The sequence below is a fragment of the Muscardinus avellanarius genome (assembly GCF_963383645.1).
Source record: "Muscardinus avellanarius genome assembly, chromosome: 13".
Classification (NCBI taxonomy): domain Eukaryota; kingdom Metazoa; phylum Chordata; class Mammalia; order Rodentia; family Gliridae; genus Muscardinus; species Muscardinus avellanarius.
In genome coordinates, this window is record NC_137799.1 from 13,215,310 (window position 1) to 13,238,136 (window position 22,827).

Here is a 22,827-nt window from a genome sequence, read left to right on the forward strand (position 1 = left end):
AATCATCCTGTCTCAGCCTCCCAAGTACTGGGATTACAAAGCCTGCTCCACCATGCCTATCTTCAAATTTCCACAAATTTAACTCAGTCATAAATTGCTACACTAACCCTGACTTCAACTCTTTGCCGCATCTTGAACTCTGATCCTCACCTTACCCTAACCACCATCACAATTTAGACTTTTCCTTAACCCCTGCCATACACTTGGGTTAGTGCAACTTGACCAAAGCAAAACTCAACTCTTAGAAGCTTAGGAGCAGGAGCGTGTGTGTCCCAGGGCTGTGCAGCCGCTTTCCTGAGACACGACGCACAGATTCACTCTTTGGCACGAGTGGCTTCTGAAGATGCTCTTCTGTGGTCAAGGAGAACAAAGAGCATTCCCGCTGGCCACAGAGAAACTTAAAAGGGCCAGAATCTAGGAACACTTGAGGCAAAGTGGCTCTCACTCAGGACTTCTGGGGCTAGCCTTTGTAGAAGCCTAGGTGGCATATAAGCCTATGTTGCTTCTCCTGGTAACATCTAGGAACTGTATTTATTTATTTGGTACTGATTATTAAACTCGGGGGGGGGGGCATTCTACCTCTGAGATGCACCCCCAGACCTTTTGGATTTTTTTTTTGAAACAGTTGTCCCTGAGTGGCTGAGGGTCTTGCTAAATTACTGAGGCTGGCCTTGAACCTGTAATCCCCCTGTCTCAGCCTCCCAAATACTGGGACTACAGGTGTGCACCACCATGCCGGCTTCTACATCCGTGTTTGAATGCAAAGGATTCTAAGGTAGCTCTGTAGCCACGGTAACCCGGTCTTGATTCTGGCTCCAGGTCCAGCTATGGAATACCCTCAGGTCCCTGCCTCCCTCCTCGGTGTTTCCATTTCTCCCTCTTTATAGTCCCTTAAACAATGACAAGAGACATCCGAGCCAGAGGAGCATCTATCTTTACCCACAGTAAGGGGACAGAGCGTCCACTCCTCTTCACAGCCAGACCTAGCCAGCCTCCTGGGACCGATCGCCGGTGCCGGGCCCTGGACAGCAGAACCGACTCCGACTCCTCCTGAGAGCCTCCTTGACCTCCCTGTTGCGGAGGCTGTAGATGAGCGGGTTGAGGGCCGGGATGACAAGCGTGTAGAACACCGACGCCATCTTATCAGTGTCCAGGGCGTAGCTGGAGCTGGGGCGCAGGTACATGAAGATGAGCGTCCCGTACAGCAAGGCCACGGCCGTGAGGTGGGAGCCGCAGGTGGAGGCGGCCCGCCGCCGGCCCTCGGCCGAGCGCATGCGGAGCACCGCGCCCGCGATGAAGCCGTAGGACAGCGCGATGGCCAGCACCGTGGCCGTCTGGATGAAGCCACAGACGGCGAAGAGCAGGAGCTCGTTGAGACGGGTGTCGTCGCACGAGATGGCCAGCAGCGGAGGGATGTCGCAGAAGAAGCTGTTGACCTCCCGGGAGCCGCAGAAGCTCAGGCGGAAGGTGAAGGTGGTGTGGACGAAGGCGCTCACGGCGCCCCCCAGCCCCGACGCCCCCAGCAAGGCCAGGCACAGGCGGCGCGACATGACCGCGGTGTAGAGCAGAGGGTTCCCGATGGCCACCAGGCGGTCGTAGGCCATGGCGGCCAGCAGGCAGCACTCGGCGTCAGCCAGCCCCGCGAACACAAACATCTGCAGGGCACAGGCCGCGTACGGGATGGTGGCCCGGGGCAGCAGCAAGTCCACCAGCATCTTGGGCCCGATGGCCGAGGAGTAGCAGGCGTCCAGGAGGGAGAGGCTGGCCAGGAAGAAGTACATGGGCGTGTGCAGCCGGGCATCCACGCGGATCAGCAGCAGCATGCCCACGTTCCCCAGCAGGCTCACCAGGTAGACCGGCAGGAAGGTGAGGAACAGGGCCACGCGCAGGTCCCAGCGGTCCGTGATGCCCAGGAGGATGAATTCTGCAGGGGCCACTCTGGCCCAGGTGCAGTTTTCTGGGCTCATCCTTCTGGGAAGAGACTGAGGACAGGCAAGCAATAGAGAGGGGAGAAAGGCCATGAGCCCCTGGAGGACAGCTGGGAGACTCGGGTATCAGTCCCTCTTCTAGCAAAATTACTGTTTGACCTTGGAAAAATCATGTGACCTTTCAGAATGTTTTTTTGTGTGTGTGTGTTACTGAGGGTTGAACCCCGGAGCATTCTACTTTGGAGCTACACCCCCAGCCATATTTTATTTTAACTTTAGGATCTCCCTAGGTTTATGAGAGTCTCCCACTGCTTGTTGAGGCTGTCCTGTCCTCGAATCTGCGATCCTCCTGTCTCAGCTTCCCAAATTCTGGGATTACAGGTATGCGCCACCATGCCTGGCCAAAAGCTTTGTTTCTAACACTGAGGCAATTTCATCTTCACAAAAACAGGAGTCTTGTCTGTCTTATTTATTCATTTTTGTACTCACAGTACTTATTACATTGCCTGGCGCGTAGCAGGTGCTTGGTAAATAAATACATAAGCAAATATTTATTTATTTTTATTTAGTTATTTATTTTTGTGGTACCAGGGATCAAGCCCAGGGTCATTCTACTTCCGAGCTATCTCCTTGGCCTCTTTTGTTTTGAAACAAGGTCTCTCTAAGTTGCTGAGGCTGGCCTCAAAATGGCTACCCTCCTGTCTCAGACTCGTAAGAACCGGGATTACAGGCGTGTATCACTGTACCTGGCTCAATAAATATGTGTTAAGTGAACCAGTGATGAATGGGATGATAGTTAGCATGTGGCCAATGACTGTACATTTCAGGACTGTAGTTCATTCTCCTTTCCAGTTTCCTAAGGAGGAAAAGAGACAATGATGGGTAGAAGGAGTAGTCTCCTGATCCAAAAGGCAACTAATTATGGGTGCTGAGATCTGCTGGGAAGACATCTTTCCATTGGAGTAAGACCTGGGATCTTGGGGAGACAGCGAGGCATGGGCAGAACAGAGAATGTTTTTCCACCTAAGTCTTAATTTTCTCATCTGTGTAATATGGGGACAGGGGCAAGGATTAGTGAGACGATGCGTATAGAGCATTCCACACAGGGCCAGGTTCCTAAAAGGCATTTAAAGAGAAGCAGTCAAGTGAATTGAATCAAACCAAGCTTTCACTTGATCTAGGAAAGAAGCGAGCTGACGCAACTACAAATAGCGTCATTCTCCACAAGTGCAATGTTGCTGCACACTCCCGGGTCTTTGCACTTAAGCTCCTCTACCAAGAACCCATTTCTTCTTTTGTGTTTGATAAAAAATCTACCTCCAGCGTGAAGCCTTACCTGACTTACTTAGAGAAAACGAAACTTCTCCCTTGTCTGTGCCTGGTGCAGGGAAGCCAAACTTGATCAGAACACATGTCACCATCCCGTTGCAATTCCTGTGTGTGGTACTGGGGCTTGAACCCAGGATCTGCCTCTGATCTACATTGCAACCCTATCTTATTTTTTATTTTGAGGTGTTGCTCAGTTGCTGAGGCTGACCTCAAATCTGCAATCTTCCTGTCTCAGCCTCCCAAGTACTGGGATTAAAGGCATTTGCCACTGTGCCGGGCTAGTGCAAATATTTTTGACATATCTGCCTGGCCTATTGGGCTAATCATTTGATAAGTGTGTTCATTGCATGTCATCATGTGCTAAGAATGGCCCCGTTATTCATCTTTGTATCTCCCAGGTCTGGTATATAGTCAGCACTCTATACATGTTAGATGAGTGAAAACATGGTGGACATTAGTGGCGTTAGCCTCTCTTCTGTCTTTTTGTACTTGGGATTGAACCCAAGGGCATTCTATCTCTGAGCTACACCTCAAGCCCTATTTTATTTTTTATTTTGAAACAGGGTCTCTGAGTTGTGGAGGGCCTCACTAAATTGCTGAGGTTGGTTTTGAGCTTGTGATCTTCCTGTCGCAGCCTCCCAAGTACTGGGATGAGAGGATGCCCCACCACACCTGTCTGCAGGCTGCGTGTTGAGCCCATTTCCCACCACTTTCTGATGTGCAGCTTCCAGAAAGTCACCTCCCCTCCCCTGTCTCTCTTGGTGTGTTCCAAGACATAATGGGTGCGCTGCGCAGAGCCCGGAGCTGAGTGAAGTCTCTTTCCCCGCCCATATGAGGAGTTTGGATGTTTGGGACCTCCCTGTGTTGGATGGCAGTGAGGAAGGGCTCCTACAAAGCACAGCAAGCATAAATAAGTTTGAGGATATCTGTCACACGTTGGTGAGGTCATGCTTGTGGCAATGTAGGTTGGGATGTTCTCCACAGCTGCACATACTCTAGTGTCTTAGTCGGCTCGAGTTGCTACAGCACAGTGCCAACGACGGGACGGCTTACACAACAGACATTTATTGTCACAGCTCTGGACAGTGGGGTGTTTGAGGTCAGGGTGCCAGTATGGTTGGGTTCTGGAGAGGGCCCTGTTTCTGGGTTGCCGACAGACTCCTTTTTTCTGTATTCCCTTATAGTGGAGGGAGGGAGAGGGAGAGGGAGAGGGAGAGGGAGAGAGAGAGAGAGAGAGAGAGAGAGAGAGAGAGAGAGAGAGAGAGGTTGAGAGAGAGAAGACAAAGAGAGAGGGAGAGAGAGAGAGATTTGCTCTTTTCTTATAAGGACACTAATCCTATCATGAAGATACCACCTTCAGTTCTTCATGTAGACCTAATTACCTCCCTAAGGTCCCAACTCTAAATATTATCATATTTGGGATTAGAGCTTCAATATGGAATTTTTAGGAAAACAAACATTCATTTACTTTATCCCATGTAGTAGTGATTCTTGGTGTATACTTTTGAAAACTTTCATGTGTACACAAGGAGACATGCCTGATGGTACACCCACCCCTGGAGTATTCACAATGGACCAACATCAGTGAAAGATCAATGTTTATCAAAAGGCTCATAGGAGTCAAATAAGAGAACCGAAAGCTCAAAAACACAACTCACAGAAAAACACACAGATTGACCAAAAAACCCCATATATATTTTGTGTTGATTGCTTCATATATTTTGTGTTGATTGCTTCTAAGGTGAGTTTCAGGTTTTTTTTTTTTTTTTTTTTTTGGTGGTACTGGGGTTCCTGGAAGCCCTTCTACCTCCGGGCTACACTCCCAGACCTATTTTTGCATTTTTATTTGGAAACAGGGTCTCCTAAACCAGCGCGCGCGGCTGGCTTCGAACCTGCGCGATCCTCCTGTCTCTGCCTCCCAAGCGCGGGGATTACAAGCGTGCGCCACCACGCCCGGCCTGAGTTTCAGGTTTTAGATAAAGAACCCCAGGCCATTTTGGGGATTTTATCACCTTTACCCTTCCCCATCATTACAGCATCTCTCTCTCTCTCTCTCTCTCTCTCTCTCTCTCTCTCTCTCTCTCTCTTTTTCTGTCTGTCTTATACTGAAGATCGAACACAGGGTGTTCTACCTCTGAGCTACACTCCTAGACCTTTTTATATTTTATTTTGGAACAGGGTCTTGCTAAATTTCTGAGACTGGCCTTAAATCTGCAATCCTCCTGTCTCAGCCTCCCAAGTACTGGAGTTACAGGTGTGCACCACCATGCCTGGTTCCTTATCTTTTAAGACTCAGATCAGGGGTTATATAAATAATATATATAATATAATATAATATATTAAATAATATAATATATTATATAATATAATAATAAAAAGGTCTAGGGGTATAGCTTGGAGGTAGAATGCCCCTGGGCTTAATCCCAATATAAAAAAAAAAAGCACAAAGCTTAAGTTAGACTAGAGGAAAAAGTTTTGATGTTTTATTGCACTGCATGGTACTCCATTGTTTTAGTTTTGTATTTTATTTACCTATTTATTAGTTATTCTCTCTTCATTAGAATATAAAATTTATAATGGGCTTTTCTGGTGCATCGTAATTATACATCTCAGGGAGGCTCAAAGGCATACAGACATACGTGCACACAGACTTGGTGTGTTTCCTTCGGGCTCCCACTCCACCGCCCCCTCCCCATCCATATTGGTGGGATTGTCATAGCTCCTTCATATCACTGAAATTCAGCCCACACACTCTCCCTGCTAGGGCACAGCATTACGGGAACTGTTTCCTTCATCCATTCTTCTTAATTACTGTACCTAAGTGTTTGTTTCTCTCCACCTCTTGAGCATCTCAAGTTCTGGGACCTTGCCTACTTCATTCTTCTATCCTTAGGGATACAGGAGTTTAGCCATCTCCCTCTTCCCTTGGGTGGGGTCCCGAGTGGGAGTCGGATAGTTTCTGGGGATAGAAAAAGCAGCAGGATTCTAGCTCCATCCAACTACCCATTGTCCTGAATGAAGTCAGCTGCTTGGCTGATACCCCACATGCCAAACCCAGTTAATGGCAGCCTTGTGTGGGTTTTGGTCTGCCCACATGGCAAGCAAACACTACTTACCTTTACACAGTGAGGAGAGCTGCTTTGAGTGTCTCTCCATTTCTCCATCTGCAAAATGGGGAAGATGAGACTTCAGGGCTTTTAAGTTGCCTTGAAATGTTTGAATGTTTGGTGAAAGGATCCTCAATAGAGATATGTAGAGAGAGGCGTGCAGATGTGTATATGTTCACGCATATGCACAAAACATAATTAATTTTCTGTTAACTTCTCTCTCTTGCCTTACTACCAATAGGGAGAAATTCTGCCATTCTAGGTTTGGGTGGGTAGTTTCATGTGGGACTTGTCACGGAAACAGGAGGACTCAGGTCCTATAAGAAATGGCTTCTGGATTTGCTCTCAGGTGCTCTTCAGCGCCAGAGCAGAACTGAAGACTGCAGGGCCCTGGACTTTCAGGCTCCTGGCCCCCTTTTGCCTAAAGTTGATGCTTGCCCTTTCAACTTTCCTGTGTTTGTCCATCTTTCAGTCCCTGGGCTTAGTCTACGTATTCACCTCCATGTGAATGCACATATATACTTGTCTCTCTATTTCACCGTTATTAATGTGCTCTTCTATGTTTTCCTTTAGTACTTTCATAGTTTTGTTTTATGCTTAGGTATTTAATCCATCTGGTATTTACTTTGGTGCAAGCTGTTAAGTGAGGAATCATATGATTCTTTTTTCACCAATAACGAAGCAGAACTGGGAGCTCAGAGGGCTCGACACGGTGAAGTTGTGAGGCAGCTCCTCGCCTCCGCTGTGGCTCTGTGTGTCTCTATGCTATTTCCAAGTAGCTGGCAAAGCTGGGCATAAAGTTGGTGTCCAGTAAATTATTTTGGAATGATGACAGTAGATCCCTTTTTTGCTTATGAGGACTGGCTAAAGCCCCCATTTCCCCCCATATGATACTGGGATTGAACCCAGGGGTATTCTACTTCTGAGCTACACCCCTAGCCCTTTTTTTACTTTGAAATACGGTCTCACTAAGTTGCTGAAGGTCTCACTAAATTGCTGAGGCTGGCCTCGAATCTGTAATCCTTCTGTCTCAGACTTCCAAGTACTTGAATTACAGGCATGTGCCATCACACTTGGCTTGGATATAGACTTTTATGTATCTCATTTGGCAACAAAGGAAATTCAGTCCACACACCCTCCCTCTTAGGATTATGGTGACCAGCCACCCCAGTTTGCCAGGAACTATCCCGGTTTTAGCCTAGAGAGTTCTTTGTCCCAAGACACTCCTCAGTTCCAGGCAAACCAGGATGGTTGGTTCCCATACCTAGAATTATTATTCCCTTCCAAGAATATGAGGAGCCTGATCTGGGAGGAAGGCTGCGTGGAACCTCTTTCTTTGACTGAAGATGGTTTTGTCTGATTTTCTATCTCGTTCAACATTTATTGAGAACACCCTGACCTAGACTGGGTCGGTATCTGTTGGTGTCTAGCCTTTACATCTCCTCCTGCTGCTACCCCTTAAGGATTTGCTTTAGGAGTGATGGCTGGTGGTGGCATGGCTGGGGCTCCCTCCTGGAGGGAGGTCTTCCAACCTCTGCTCTTCCAACCTCTGCTCCAGCTGTCTCCAGACCCTTCCCTTCTCTGGGTGGGGTATCTTACCTCAACGGTAAGAAAACTGAGTTCTGAAGAAAGGAAGAGACTTGTCCCCAAATCCACAGCTACACAAAGGAGCAGAGCCGGGCTTGAACTTGGATCTCCTTATCTTTCCTTAAATGCTGTCTCTAGGCAGAGACCCTAATTCGGTCTCTTAATAGATTACTGAGTTAGTTGTTTTCAGTTCTCTTTCCCCAGTCTTCTCATCTTTAGATTGAGCACTTTGGACCAGATCAGTGGCTCCTGTTCTACTCTGTGGGCTGATGTCGTTTGAATTACTGGTGGAAGCCAGGTGTGGTGGCACATGCCTATAATTCCAGTACTCAAGAGGCTGAGACGGGGGGAATCACAGGTTCGAGGCTAGCCTCAGGAATTTAGTGAGGTTCTCCTCTCAGCAATTTAGTGAAATTCTTAGTACTTAGATCCTGCTTCCAAAAAAAAAAAAAATAAATAAATAAAATAAAATGGGCTAGGGTTGCAGTTCAGTGGTAGAATGCCCCTGGATACAATCTCCAGTGTTTTAAAAAATATTGGTGGAAAAGTAGAAATTCTGAACAGTTGATCTACAAGCAAGGGTTAGAAATCTGTAAGTGAAAAACTGTTCTAGGACATTGTAATGGGCAGTTGATTTGGCCCCGCCAAGAAGCCTTTCTGTCTGGTGGGGCTGGCCTTCCAGCCCATCTCAATAAGGGGCTTGCCCTTCTGTAATAACCCTGAATTCTTAGTTTATTCCTTCCCAGCATGCAGACATGTAAGATGCCTCGGCTCAGACACCAGCTGCCACCCTGTGAGGGTGTGCAGTGTGGGTTTGAAGACATACCTGGAGGTGGAGGTGGGGGGGTTGTCAGCAGAGCAGCCTCAGTCCAGACTCGGGGGTGAGAACTGCAGGGGAGGTAGCAGGGATGTGCCCACCCCCAGGTAGGAAGAGGGGGATTTAAAGGCTTCCTGGGCCCCAAGGAATTGCTTTGTTTCCTCCTGCCTCTTCCCCCTCTGCTATCCCAGAGTCCACGGAGACTCTTTCTCCATAGCCTTTGAGGATTCTGTGAGAGCTGGTGGCAGGGGAGTGCCAGGGATGACTCACTCTTTGGTACCTGGAGAGATTAGAGAAGTTTGGCTAAAAGGGTCCCCAGGCTCTTTGTGTGGGGAAGACAAAGATAATACTCAATGAAAGGGATTCTAGCTCACTCTCTTCACCCATTCTTTGGAATCTATCTATCTGTCTATCATCTATCTCTATCTATCTATCTATCTATCTATCTATCATCTACCATCAATCCATTATCTATCATCACCACCATCATTATCAAAAATCTATTATCTACCTACCTACCTACCTACCTACCACCTACCTACCTAATATATCTAATAAAAGTATTTGGTACTGGGGACTGAACTCAGGGGCATTCTACTTCTGGGCTATACCTCCAGCCCTTTTTTATTTTGACACAGTTCTATCTAATTTGCTGAAAATCTCTAAATTGCTGAGGTTGTTTGTTAACCTGTGACCCTTCAGTCTCAGTCTTTCAAGTACTGGGATTACAGGTGTGCACCACCACGGCCAGCTTTGTGTGTGTGTGTGTGTGTGTGTGTGTGTGTGTGTGTGTATATATTTTTGATACTGGGGATTGAATATAGAGGTATTCTGTCTCTGAGATATACCCCAGACCATTATTATTATTATTATTATTATTATTATTATTTTGAGACAGCATCTTGCTAGTTTTATGAGAGCCTTGCTAAGTTGCTGAGGTTGATCTTGAACCTGGGATCTTCCTGTCTCAGTCTCCCAAGTTCTGGGATTACAGGCATGAGCCACCATGTCTAGCTGCTTGGAAATAATTGAAACCCTTCTATACAAACTCAATTCTTTCTGGGTTCTTCTAACAATTCATGCTCTTCCTCTTGCTTGTGATGACTTGCCTTCTTCTAATTTACTGGAAAACTTCCAAAGTCTTTCAGAGCGGCTCTGATAGTGCCTTCTGAGGAGGCCTTCCTGCCTCTGCAGCAAAACTCTTCCTCCTCTATGCTGCTTTTTTATTTTTTGGTACTGGAGGTTGAATCCAGTTGTGCTCTTCCACTGAGCTACATCCTCAGCCCTTTATATATATTTTCTATTTTCTATACGTATACTGATGCATTATAGTCTCACATCATAATATAGTTAATAGTGAGTAACACACATGCACACAGCTCACTCTGTGAGCTTTCCCCTGGTTTCCTCCCCACTCCCCCCTTCCCCATACAGGGCATTGAGATTAACATTGGTTTTCTCACAGACGTACACAATATCAATGCAAGTGATTTCTTCATTGATTCTCCCTCCTCTTCCTCCCTTCCCCTAGACAACTTCCCTGGCTCCACTGAGGCTTCTTCTCCAGTATCTGAAATCCCTCTAGTATCCCAATCCTCCCTAGCTTCCTCCTATTAGAGAAAACATATGATACTTCACTTTTTGAGACTGGCTAATTTGATTTAATATAATGTTCTCCAGGTCTTTCTATTTTCCTGCAAATGACATTATTTTGTTTTCATTTATTGCTGAGTATTGTGTGTATATCCCATCATTTTGTAATCCATCCATCTATTGATGGACACCTAGGCTGGTTCCATAATTTGGCTACTGTGAATTGTGCTGCTATAAACATGGACACACATCTAGTACTATAATGACTGGGTTTTAGTTCCTTTGAAAAGACACTCAGGAGTGATGTAGCTAAATGAAAGGTGGTTCCATTCCCAATTTTCTGAGGATCCACACTGGTCTCCATAGCAGCTGCACTAATTTGTAACCCCTTCAGCATTGGAGAAGAGTTCCTCCTTTACCACATCCTCTCTAGCATTTACTGTTGTTTGACTTCTTGGTGATTGCTATTCTGATTGGAGTTAGATGGAATCTCAGTATAGTTTTGATTCACATCTTTCTTATTGCTTATGATATTGAACATGTTTTCTTATATTTATTAGCCATTTGTATTTCTTCTTTTGTGACCCTATGAATCCATAAAATGAACCAAAATATGTGTAAACTACAGAAGGCACAGGTGTTATTCTGGGAATATATGGGCACATTTATTGATCTTTGTTGTCAATCTATCTTACCTACAAAAGATGGTATAAAACAGATTACTGTTTAAGATGATAATTAAATGAATGCCCATGTTTTTAGATAAAAATATCAATAAGATAGAATGATAGCTGGGCATGGTGGCGCACGCTTGTAGCTGGGACCACAGGCAGAGCCACCATGCTTGGCTTGATTCATCTTTTGTGTGTGTGTGTGTGTGTGTGTGTGTGTGTGTGTGTGTGTGGTACTGGGGTTCCCAGAAGCCCTTCTACCTCTGGGCTACACTCCCAGACCTATATTTTTATATTTTTATTTTTAAACAGGGTCTCTTAAGCCAAATGCGGGTATTACAAACGTGTGCCACCACACCTAGCTTGATTCATCTTTTTAAAAAAATAGCAAAAGGGAGACCTTCTGGGAAGATGGTGACTGAAGGAAGCAGCACAACTCTGTTGTGCTGATACTCGATCTCTGTTTCTGTGAAAACAGCATCTTGACAAAAGAAAAAAAATCAGCAAAAAACTGAACAAAGCAACAAAAAATTAAAAGGGAGTGGAAACAAAGCCAGAAGATAGTGGATTGTAGGTTTCTTTGCCCTATTGGCTCTGGGAGCTGTCTGCTAATGTGTGCATCTGCTGTGTCCAACAGTAGACTCCACCCCCATCTTCATCAGGGTGAACCACAAAGTCTCAGACCTTGTGATTCTCTTGCTTGCTGCATGAGTCCTTGCAGCCATGTGGGTTGATATCCTTCAGGAAGAATGCATGCCTCCCCTGGGGAACAGCTGCAGCTGCAGGGGCTGCAGTGGTACCATCTTGCCTAACTGTGCTAGGACTGCTGGCACTGTGCCCTCCAGAGACTTCCAGCAAAAAAAAAAAAAAAAAAAAGCCAATGACTTTATGTGAAGCAAGTGACTGAAGCTCATTGGAATTGTCAGCAGTTTGCCCTCGTTCCAGGCTCCACAGAGAGCCAACTGCCCAGATGCTTGGCTAGAACCTGTGGCAGTGATGGCCAAGCCCATCTCACCCTCCAGAGATCCAGGCAGCACTCAACAACACTGTAAGGGAACTAATTGTCCCTGAGGGATATCAACCCACATGGCTGCAAGGACTCATGCAGCAAGCAAGAGAATCACAAGGTCTGAGACTTTGTGGTTCACCCTGATGAAGATGGGGGTGGAGTCTACTGTTGGACACAGCAGAGGCACACATTAGCAGACAGCTCCCAGAGCCAATAGGTCAAAGAAGCCTACAATCTGCAGGGCACAGTGCTCTAATAGGGCCTCTGGAGATTTCCACAAACCACCCAATTGTGGTGACCCAGAAGAAGTCAGACTACCCTAGCCATATCTTTGGAAAACGTGGACCCCAATGTATACCCTGGGTATGGTCCCATAGTAATTGCCACCTACATAGGTGGGGAGAGATGCAGGCTCAGTCTATGGAAAGCATGGAGACCCATGCTTACACTGGATCCAACCCCAGCAATCAACAAATTCAGGTATTGTGATGACTCCTGCCTGGTTCTTGTTAATTTCACACCTTACTTCTTCTATGACTCATCCCTTGTTCGCAGTATGGTGTTCAGTCTCCATGTGTTTATGTAATTACTCTGGGTCTTCTTATAGTGATTTCTAGTTTAATTCCATTGTAGTCTGAAAAGATGCAGGGGAGTATGTCACATTTTTTGAATTTGCTAGTGCTCACTTTGTGGCCCAGGATGTTGTCTATTTTAGAGAAGGTTCTGTGAGCAGCTGAGAAAAATGTAAACTCTTCTGTCTGTAGTTTGGTGGAATATTCTGTACGTGTCAAATAGGTCCATTTGGTTTATGGTATTCTTTAGGTCTGAGGCATCTTTACTGACTTTTTAAATAGAATATTGGTTTAGCAGTGTGAGAGGAATGTTGAATTCTCTTAGATTTATTGTATTAGGATATATGTGTGACTTAATGTCATAGTTTGTTTTATGAAAGTGGTTGCACCTATGTTTGGGGTATAAATGTCAACTATTATTATTTCCTCTTGCTGGATTATTTCTTTTACCAGTAAAAAATGACCTGCTCTGTTTCTTCTGATAAGTATAGGATTGAAGTCTAATTTGTCTGATTTCATAGTTGCTACTCCTGCTTGTCTTTGAGTTCCATTGACATGGATTACCTTGCTCTAGCACTTCACCTTTAGTTTGTGAGTATCTTTACTTGTAAGGTGTGTTTCTTGTAGGCAGCATATATATATATATATGGATTTGGTTTTTAATCCATTTGCCACTTTAGGTTTTTTGACTGGGGAGTTGAGGCCATTCAGTGTGATTTTTTTCTTCATGGTATTGGAGATTGAATCCAGGGGCAATCTACCTCTGAGCTATAACCTAAACCCTATTTTTTATTCTTTATTTTGAAACAGAGCCTCACTAAGTAGATAAGGCTGGCTGAGAACCTCTTATCCTCTTGTCTCAGCATCCCAAGTACTGGGATTACAAGTGTGTGCCACCACACCTGGCCCTTTTCATCCTTTTTACAGAGTTCTTTTCCTCAAATAAAGTTTTTTTATTTTAATTTATTGACTTCACCCATATTTCCCATTTTTTAGTGCTTTGTTTTTATCTTGCTTAAGAAGTCCTTTCTTCCTAAGTTCAGGAAGATATATTCCAGTAATCTCTTCTACAAAGTTAATAATTTTGCCTTTAGCAATAGCTCATTATTCTCTCTGGAATTAATTTTTGTGTATGTTGTAAAATGAGGAAGGCCTATTTATCATTTTTACATCAAGATACCCAATTGTAACTTCTAGCTGGGTGTGGTGCTGCATACCTGAAATCTTGTTTCTTGGGAGGCTGAGACAGGTGGACCATCGGTTTGAGGCCAGCTTCAATAATTTGCAAAGTTCTCAGAAACTTAGTGAGACTCTGTTTCAAAATAAAAATAAAATAGGTCTGGAGGTTTATCTCAGAGGTAGATTGATAGTGATACTTCATATATGGAAATAACATTATTTGATCTGTTTTCTACCTTCAGCCCTTTTTATTCCTCCTCTTATCCCTCTTCCATCCCCTTCCACTATGCTACCTGTCTTTATCCTCTTATCTGAAGTCCCTTTTGTTTCCTATCTTCTCACTAGCTTCTACATATGGAAGAAAACATATGACTCTTGACATTCTGGGACTCAATTTCATTTAGCATGATATTCTCTAGAAATGACATAATTTTGTTCTTCTTTATGGCTGAGTAAAACTTCAATGTGTGTATATGCGGATTTTCTTTATCCACTCATCTGTTGAAGGATTCCTAGATTGACTAAGTAATTTGGCAAGTGTGAATTGTGCTGCTATAAATATGGGTATGCATGGATCACTTTGTGTTCTAAATTTAATTCTTTTGGAAATATATTGAGGAGTGGACTAGCTCTATTATGAGAGTCTCTTCTCTACATGGTTTAAATCAGTTGAGTACAATTCAATAAAAATATTCAATGAATGTATGCATGTGTCTTCATGTGTTTGTCTATATGTAGGTATGTGTTTGGAAAGAGATATGGGTGTCTTAAAATGAGAAATAAAATATCAAGGAAATAAGCCAGAAATTTTTGAGAAATAATAACATGGGAGGATATTTTTGGCCAGATGTAAACACTCAGTGTTGAGCCATAGTTGATAGGACAGTGCAGAAGTGACCAATAGGGCAGAAGACAAAGCCCAAGAAAAAAGCCCACACATAACTGATGTAAAATTGAACCCAGAAATTCTACATGTGAACTACATGTGAACTACACTGTTACCTCTTTTATTTTTTTTATTTTGAAACAGGGTCTTACCAAATTGCTGAGGCTGGTCTTGAACCTGTGATCCTCCTGTATCAGCCTCCCAAGTACTGGGATTGCAGGCATGTGCCATCATGCACAGCCTGACACAATCTTGACAGTTCTGGCCCTACAGATATCTGAGAAAATAATGGAGTTGTCAATAAGGGAGCAAGTGTTTGGATATAAAAAATAATAAATAGAGGGACCTGGAGGGAAACACACAATGAATGCTTTGGGCATGTATGTTTCTATCACCCTGAAACTCACTATGATGTATAATTATAATACACTAATAAAAATAAATAAAAACCTAAAACCAACTTTAAAATAAGCACAACAATCAATTATAAATTGATTGAAGGGGAAAATTAGGCAGCTTGTAGGAAGGGTATATATTTATGGGGTATGAAGTGATAATTAGCACACTCTACTATTGAGCTGCACTCCCAGCCCTGTAAGACGGTAAATTTCATATTGTGTATATTTTGCAAATAAAGTGAAATAAAAATATATAGGAATGATTATCACAACTTTATTCTTACTGGCAAAATTCTAGGCATTCCTTCAGCAGTGGGTTGGTTGAATGATGCTTACTATCATCCTGCAGTGATGCGTCCTCATAGCAATAGAAATGAGCTGAGTACAGCTTCATGGAAAACTCTAGATGAAGCTCAAAAATGCAAAATAATGGACAGAAAGAAAAGACCAAAAGACCACGGAAGGACTGTATAGTACATCATTCCATTTATATAAAGTTAAAAAACACCAAAAGCTAAAATAAATTTTATGAAAGGGGTAATGCAAAATGAGACAAAAGGACAAGCTGGGAGAGTAGGAGATGCTGTGGGTCTTGATCTGAGAAGTGATCACAAGTGTTTGCTTTGTAATAATTTGTTGGTAAAAATGCACTGTTTCAATTATTGTAGCTTTATATGGTTTGAAATCAGAAAATATACATCTAGCTCTGTTCTTTTTCGAGATCATTTTGGGTATCTAGAGTCCATATTCCACATTAGGATAGATTTTTTTTCTGAAAAATAAGTAAATAAATGTATGATAGTTTCACCTAAAAAAAGAAAAAAGAAAAAAGAAAAAAATATTCTCTGGTAAGAAAGCAAAAATAAATATTGAAATGTTATCTTTAAGTCATCAAAAGCTTGGTATCAGACAGATGAAACTGTTATGTGAGATTATCATTGTTAATTTTGGATAAATTGCTATAATACTAGATGTCAACCACTAAGCCAAGCATGGGATGGAGGGATGGGGAGGAAACGGGGTGGGGATCGGGTGGGGGCTGACTGGGCGATGTGTGCATGTATGTCTACAATTTTTTTTATCCCATTATGATGTATGAATACAGTGCACCAATAAAAAATAAATTAAAAATAAAAAAAATTAGTGATGTGGAAAAAAAAATGCTTATGTCTTATGCATTTTTCTCTATGCATCTTAAACTTCACCAATTTTAAGATATAGTTTTAATATCCATAATAAGATAGCACTATATATCACCATAATATCTACAATTCTGACATCCAAAAAAAGAAATAAAACTTAAAGAGTACTCACAATAATTATTTATTCTAATGGGAGAGGGGCAAGAATATTATCTGAGTGAGGCAAAGAGGGTTTTTTTGTGTGGTACTGGGGGTGGAACCCAGGGGCTTTTCTACTTTCAGACTATACTCCCAGATCTATTTTATACTTTATTTGGAAAGTATACATGGTTTCACTGTTGCTGAGAGACTCACTAAGTAGCTGAGGCTGGATTTGAACCTGTGTGATCCTCCTGTCTCAGCCTCCCAAGCCCTGGGATTACAAGTGTGCACCACCATACCTGGCTTCCCAAAGAGGGGTTTCTAAATGATAAACATATATCATTCTAATCATGCTGATATATTTAATCTGAGCGGTAAGAATATGGGCATTATCATTTCTAAACAGAAATATATATTTTATACCATCATTTGAAGTAAGACAGATTGACAACAAAGATCAATAAATATATCCATAGATTCCTAGAGTAGCACCTGAGCCTTGCTAGGTTTTTCATATTTGTAGTCAACTTTTGTCTCCAGAGGTCATAAAACAAAAATGTGACTTCTACAACATTTGAAGGCCATGACTGTGAATACCAATCTATTTTATTATTACTTTTCACTTGTGCATTTGGACCATACTACATTTTATCATTGAGAAATGGACTCTTAGAAAGTGTGGACCTCCACAAGTACAGGCCTGCTCAGCATGATGGCTGGAGATGGTGACGCCAACCTGCCACACACCCCAGGGAGAAGCAGAGCCTTGGCAGGCCTGGTCACCCAGAATAGAGGCCTTTGTGTCCCTGTTGGGACTCTGGGACCACAGTCAAGATAGGACAGCTGGGCAGTTGGACAATTGCCCTGTCTCTAACTAGCAGGTCTGGGATTCAGTCCCAGAAGACACTGTGTGTGAAAGTCAGCAGCTCCTCCTGTCTCCTTAACAGAGGGTAGGGATCTTCAGCCTTGAGAGTTCAGTATGTGCTGCTGTGTGGAAGAGAAAGGACCTTGGGATTCCAGCCATTCCTTCCTGAAGAGACAAAGAAGCAGAGATCCCAATCTCTTCAGTGATGGGGTCACAGATGGAGCTTGGGCAGCATCTCCAGGTAAGAACAGAGGCATAAGGCTGGAACAATAGCAGACTTTACCCAAGGACATGCATGGTGTGTGTGCATGTGCACACACACACACACACACACACACACACACACACATACACACACACACAGCATAGTGTTTCTCCCTTACTCCCTTTCCATTTTCCCTTTCTCTTTCTCTGCCAATCATTTGCTGTCCCTTTTGATGAACATGAGGGGTTCTACCCTCTAGTGCTCATTGGAACCCTGATGGTCCAACCTGTGATCATTGTGGAGAATAAGTCTCAGAACACCCTTCCCCAGGCTCCAACAATGCCAGGTGAGAGGACTTATATGATAAGAACACCTGTGGATATGAGGACTTGTAAGCTGAATACCACTTTTTTGGGAAAGAGTATGCTAATTTCATTTTTGTTATCAACCACATCATTACAGAATCAATAGTAATATTATGTCCACTTGGACAGGGATTGTTCCCAGAATAACTCCCAGCCGTCACCCTAAGTCAATACAGTGCTCTACCCCTCTGAGTGCACTTGAAGTTTACCAAATCTATTCACATTCTGTTTTAAGATTTTAGTCATTGAATAACTGCTTAAAAACACATCTTCCTCACCATTATGTAGTTATTCACATTGAGCTTTGCATGATGAAATTATGTGACAGGATTACCACATTTTTCAGATTCTAAAGATATTTTGCCATTGATAGGTCTGAGTGAAGTAATAATCGCCCCCAAAATAGTAATAGTAATGATGATGACTCTTCATTTCCCTTCTCTCAATTCACCAGACCCTCTCTTATAAGTCAGTAACCAAAGCAGTGACACTGCTCATTAATTAATTACAATGACAAATATTTATTGAGTGCTTATTATATGCCAGCCTTGGTCCAAATAGTTTATAAAATGTTAATATTATATTAAATCAGATAATGATCTCATTTAATCTTCAAACTATTCTTTCTCTATTAAGCCCTATCATTAATCATTTAAGCAGATACAGAAATAAAACATCAAAAAGGTCGAATGTGACTTTCTCAAAGTCACACAGAGAGACCAGAGTGGAGAAATGCTGCCACATCCCAGAGGATGTGCTCTGTGTATAGTTACACACCCGTGCTGCCACTGACTGATCATGGCACTTGTGCCTCCACACTAACAATCAGGGACATTGGAATTCCTCATACGGTTGTACATCACAGTTCATAAAGAAATTTTCCACTGAGTCCAGCTGGCATTTGTCCCCCGGGCACATCTGTCAGGTTGAATTAGCATCTTCATGTATTTATCCATAAAGCAGCACTTGTAGGAAACAAACATTTCACAAAGTGAAAAAAGGCAAATGAGAAACAGAGCTGGAGAGCACGTTGTGCATCAGTAGGCACTGCACTGTGGGGCCTGGGCTCAGGCTTCATCGACTACTGCTGCACCAACACCAGTGACACTCCCCAGATGAAGGCACGCTTTCCATACTTATCATCTTCATGATAACCTCAGAGATGCTATGAGGCGGGTACATGCTGTACACACTAAATAAATGGAGACTCATGGAGGTTAAGTGAACTGTCCAAGAAACACTGCAAAGAAAAAAGGGGACAGAGAAAAAATTCCTAGCCATTCTCTTGACCTTAAATCCCATGATCTTGAAATGGATGCTGCAGCTGATGCTGTTGAAGACAGAAATGGAACCAACATTCCCACTAAAGACAAAGTGCTTTTTATTGACACAGGTCTTGTATTAATGTTAACTCATTGGCAATCTTCAAAGACGAAAGGTCAGAGCACTGCTGGTATACCTAGAGACCCCTAGGTCTCGACTGGCTTCTCTGAAGAAATGATTCTTTCTTCATTTTCCCTAAACACACACACACACACACACACACACACACACACACACACACACACTACACCTTACATTATTCACTAAATCCTAGTATATACAACCCCCTCCATAGCTCCACAACAAGGCAACAAGATTGAAACAGTTGTGAAATGTAGAGGGAATCAAAACTTGGACAGGTTCATTTATCCAGGCACATACAAGACAATTTGCAATATTACAGGACTCTAGAAACCAACATACCCATTACAATGCCTGATTATCAAGGTCACAGGCCTCATTTTTTGTGTTTGCACACTTACAATTATAGCTAATACTAAATCTCAGCTACCTCTTCAAGGAATAGAGAAAAAAAAGACCATCCTTGGACTCTAATTTGTTGAGCCTATCTTTATTTAAACAAGACTCTGTTCTATTTTCTCTATCTTAGAAGGAAATTAAAAACCAAACCATGAGCTCTGATTTCCTGCTCCTGGGCTTCTCTGAGCACCCAGAGAGGGAGCCTTTCCTGTTTGGGCTCTTCCTGGTCATGCACCTGGTCACCCTGCTGGGAAACCTGCTCATCATCCTGGCCATCGGCTCTGACCAGCACCTCCACACCCCCATGTACTTCTTCCTGGCCAACCTGTCCTTCATTGATACCTGTTTCACCTGCACCATCGTGCCCAAAGTCCTGGTGAACATGCAAGCACAGCACCACACAATCTCCTATGCTGGGTGCCTTGTGCAGATGTACTTCTTCATGGGGTTGGCCCTGCTGGATGACTTCCTGCTGGCTGTGATGGCATATGATCGCTATGTGGCCATCTGCCTCCCACTACACTATACCACCATCATGTATCCCCAGCGATGCCTGCTGCTGGTGGCCACCTCCTGGCTCTGCTCCAACCTTCTGGCCTTTTTGCTCACTCTGCAGATGGCTCAGGTCTCCTTCTGTGCCTCCCATTCCATCCCACACTTTTTTTGCGATCTTCTCCCACTCCTCAAGCTTGCCTGTTCAGACACCTGGACCTTTCAGGTCACAATGTTCACTGAAGCTGCCCTGTCAGGGGTGGTCCCTCTCACCTGTGTCCTGGTCTCTTATGCCCATATCGTGCGCACAATCTTTGGGATCTCCTCTGCTGGTGGGAAGCACAAAGTCTTCTCTACCTGTGGCTCCCACTTGACAGTGGTCACTCTCTTCTATGGAACTTCCTGGTGTACTTCCAGCCATCATCGACCTACTCAGCAGACACTGGGATGGTGGCTTCTGTTGTGTACACTATGGTCACCCCTATGCTGAATCCTTTTATCTACAGCCTCAGGAACAAAGACATGAAGGGGGCTTTGTGGAGACTATTTGACTTGAGGAAATATTGTACCTGATCAGTAAAAGGTACTTTCCCGGGGTAGAATTGAACTCCTCTGTTCTGGTTTTAGAGAAACTCAGATTGAAGGTAAGATGGATGCTGAGCATCACAAACAGAGATTATGCACAGCATTATAAATGGGGATTGTATCTAGATACTGATGGTGAATGATTATTAGTTATGGGTACAAGTCTTTGACTCTTTAGCTTCTAAGCCCTAGTTTATTTTGTTTGCCTCTCGTGCAAAGCAACGTATGTATGTGCATTATAGTAGGAATGTAAAATACAAAGAACTAGGAAAACTAATCACCCATCATTTCTCCACTTATAAACAATCACTGCTAATTCTTTACATCATTACCTTTCTGCATTTTTCTTTCTTTTTGGGTGCATTATGATTATCCATAATAGTGGGATTCATTGCTACATAGTTGTACATGCACATACATAATTTCTTCAATTTCATTCCTTAGTTTCTCTAGCAGGTATCACTAGAGTTTGCTGGCTCTAATTCTTTTAGATAAAGTCCTCCTGTGCCCTAGTTGCATTCATTACTCTATTCTAGGCCTCCCTTTTTTTTAATTCTAATTTTATTTTTTTGGTACTGGGAATAAAACTCAAGGGCATTCCATCTCTGAGCTACACCCCCAGCCCTATTTTTTATTCTTTATTTTGAAACAGGGTCTCACGAAGCTGCAAAGAGCTTCAGTAAGTAGCTGAGGCTGTCCTCGAACCATGATCCTCCTGTCTCAATCCTCCCAAATGCTAGGATTACAAGTATGCGCCACCACACCCGGCTCCCTTTTATTTTCATGACATCCCTCCTCCTTTATTTCCTTTTTATTTCTAGCTTCCACATAGAAGAGGGAACATGCAGCCCTGCTTTTCTGACTGGCTTATTGTGCTTAATTTTTATACTCTCAAGTTCCATTCATTTTGCTGCAAATTATATAATTTTTTTTCTTTTTGTGCTTTTATTTGTGCATTATAGTCTTAATTTTGTTCTTCGTTACTATCGACTAAAGCTCCATTGTGTATACATACCGCATTTTCTTTATCCTTCATCTGTTGACAGACGCCTAGGCTGATGCCAAAATTTGGTTCTTGTGAAATGTGCGGCTCTTAATATGGGTATGCATGTATCACTAGAGTTTGCTGGCTCTGATTCTTTTGGATAAACTTTATGCTTTTTTAAGTTGTTGTTGCTTTCGCTTCAATGAGAAAATCTAGGAATACTTAAATATGTGTACCTCTCACTTAATAACTTGAGTGTTCTGACTTCTGTATATCTGTCTTTATGATGAACAGTATTGAGCAGTCATTATGCGGTATGACTGCTCTTTTATGAGGAAAGCTTGAGGAAATGAAGCTGATTTTGAAAGGAAGGAATAAATCAGAAAAATAGAAATGGTAAAGGGATAATAAATAAATAAATGGTAAAGGGATAAATAATGGTAAAGGGAAAATAAATAAATGGTAAAGGGATAATAAATAAAGGCAGGGATGGGATGGGCTCCACATAATGACGGCTCACTGACACGCCAGCCCTTGTGGTCCCAGGCACCAGGTCAGCTCCAGTCCAGCCGACACCAGCCCAGACCCAATCCTAGCCCAGGCTTCAGATCTACCTGAGGGTCTGGCCAGCTCTTACAGATTCAGGCCCAGGCTCATCCTAGAAACAGGACTGGTGACTGTAGTATATAGGCTTCAGGTGCTTACTTCCACAAAGACCCAGCAGATAGGCCTACTGTAGTGGACCCTGGTGCTATACCAACCCCCAAGATCCAAGACACAGGCCTGCTCCTGCAGACCCCTGATCTAGGCCTGTCACCAAATTCTCTAGTTCAAGTCCCACCACACAGACTCAGGCATCAGGCCCATCCACTACTACCACCGACCAGGCCCGAGGCCCCCAGCAACAAGCCCACACACAGACCCAACCACATGGCAAGATTAGAAGCTCTGGGTGAGCTGGATGTTGGAGGCCTTCTCAGCCAAGGTGGGTTTTTAGAGACTGAAAGAGTACATAACCTCTCTGCATACATGCATAGATATCTACACAAAGCCAGAGAATCATAAGCAATCAGGAAAACATGATATAATTAAGAAACAAATAAGCCGGGTTAGATGGCACACGCTTATAATCCCAGCATTCGGGAGGCTGAGACCGGAGGATTGCTGT

General features: G+C 43.4%; 1 protein-coding gene across 1 annotated transcript in view; it reads right to left on the reverse strand.

The window, feature by feature from the left end:
• Window positions 1-983: 983 nt before the first annotated feature.
• The window catches only part of OR5C1 (olfactory receptor family 5 subfamily C member 1), a gene marked incomplete at both ends in the record, with an annotated part of 30,308 nt that continues 8,464 nt past the window's right edge, over window positions 984-22,827 (reverse strand). Inside the window, 6 exons of the mRNA XM_080708886.1 lie at window positions 984-1,982; window positions 4,311-4,434; window positions 15,361-15,488; window positions 19,833-19,970; window positions 20,187-20,290; window positions 20,363-20,517. Of these exons, the coding sequence (XP_080565012.1) occupies window positions 984-1,982; window positions 4,311-4,434; window positions 15,361-15,488; window positions 19,833-19,970; window positions 20,187-20,290; window positions 20,363-20,517 (1,648 nt within the window). The remainder of the gene's footprint in view (window positions 1,983-4,310; window positions 4,435-15,360; window positions 15,489-19,832; window positions 19,971-20,186; window positions 20,291-20,362; window positions 20,518-22,827) is intronic.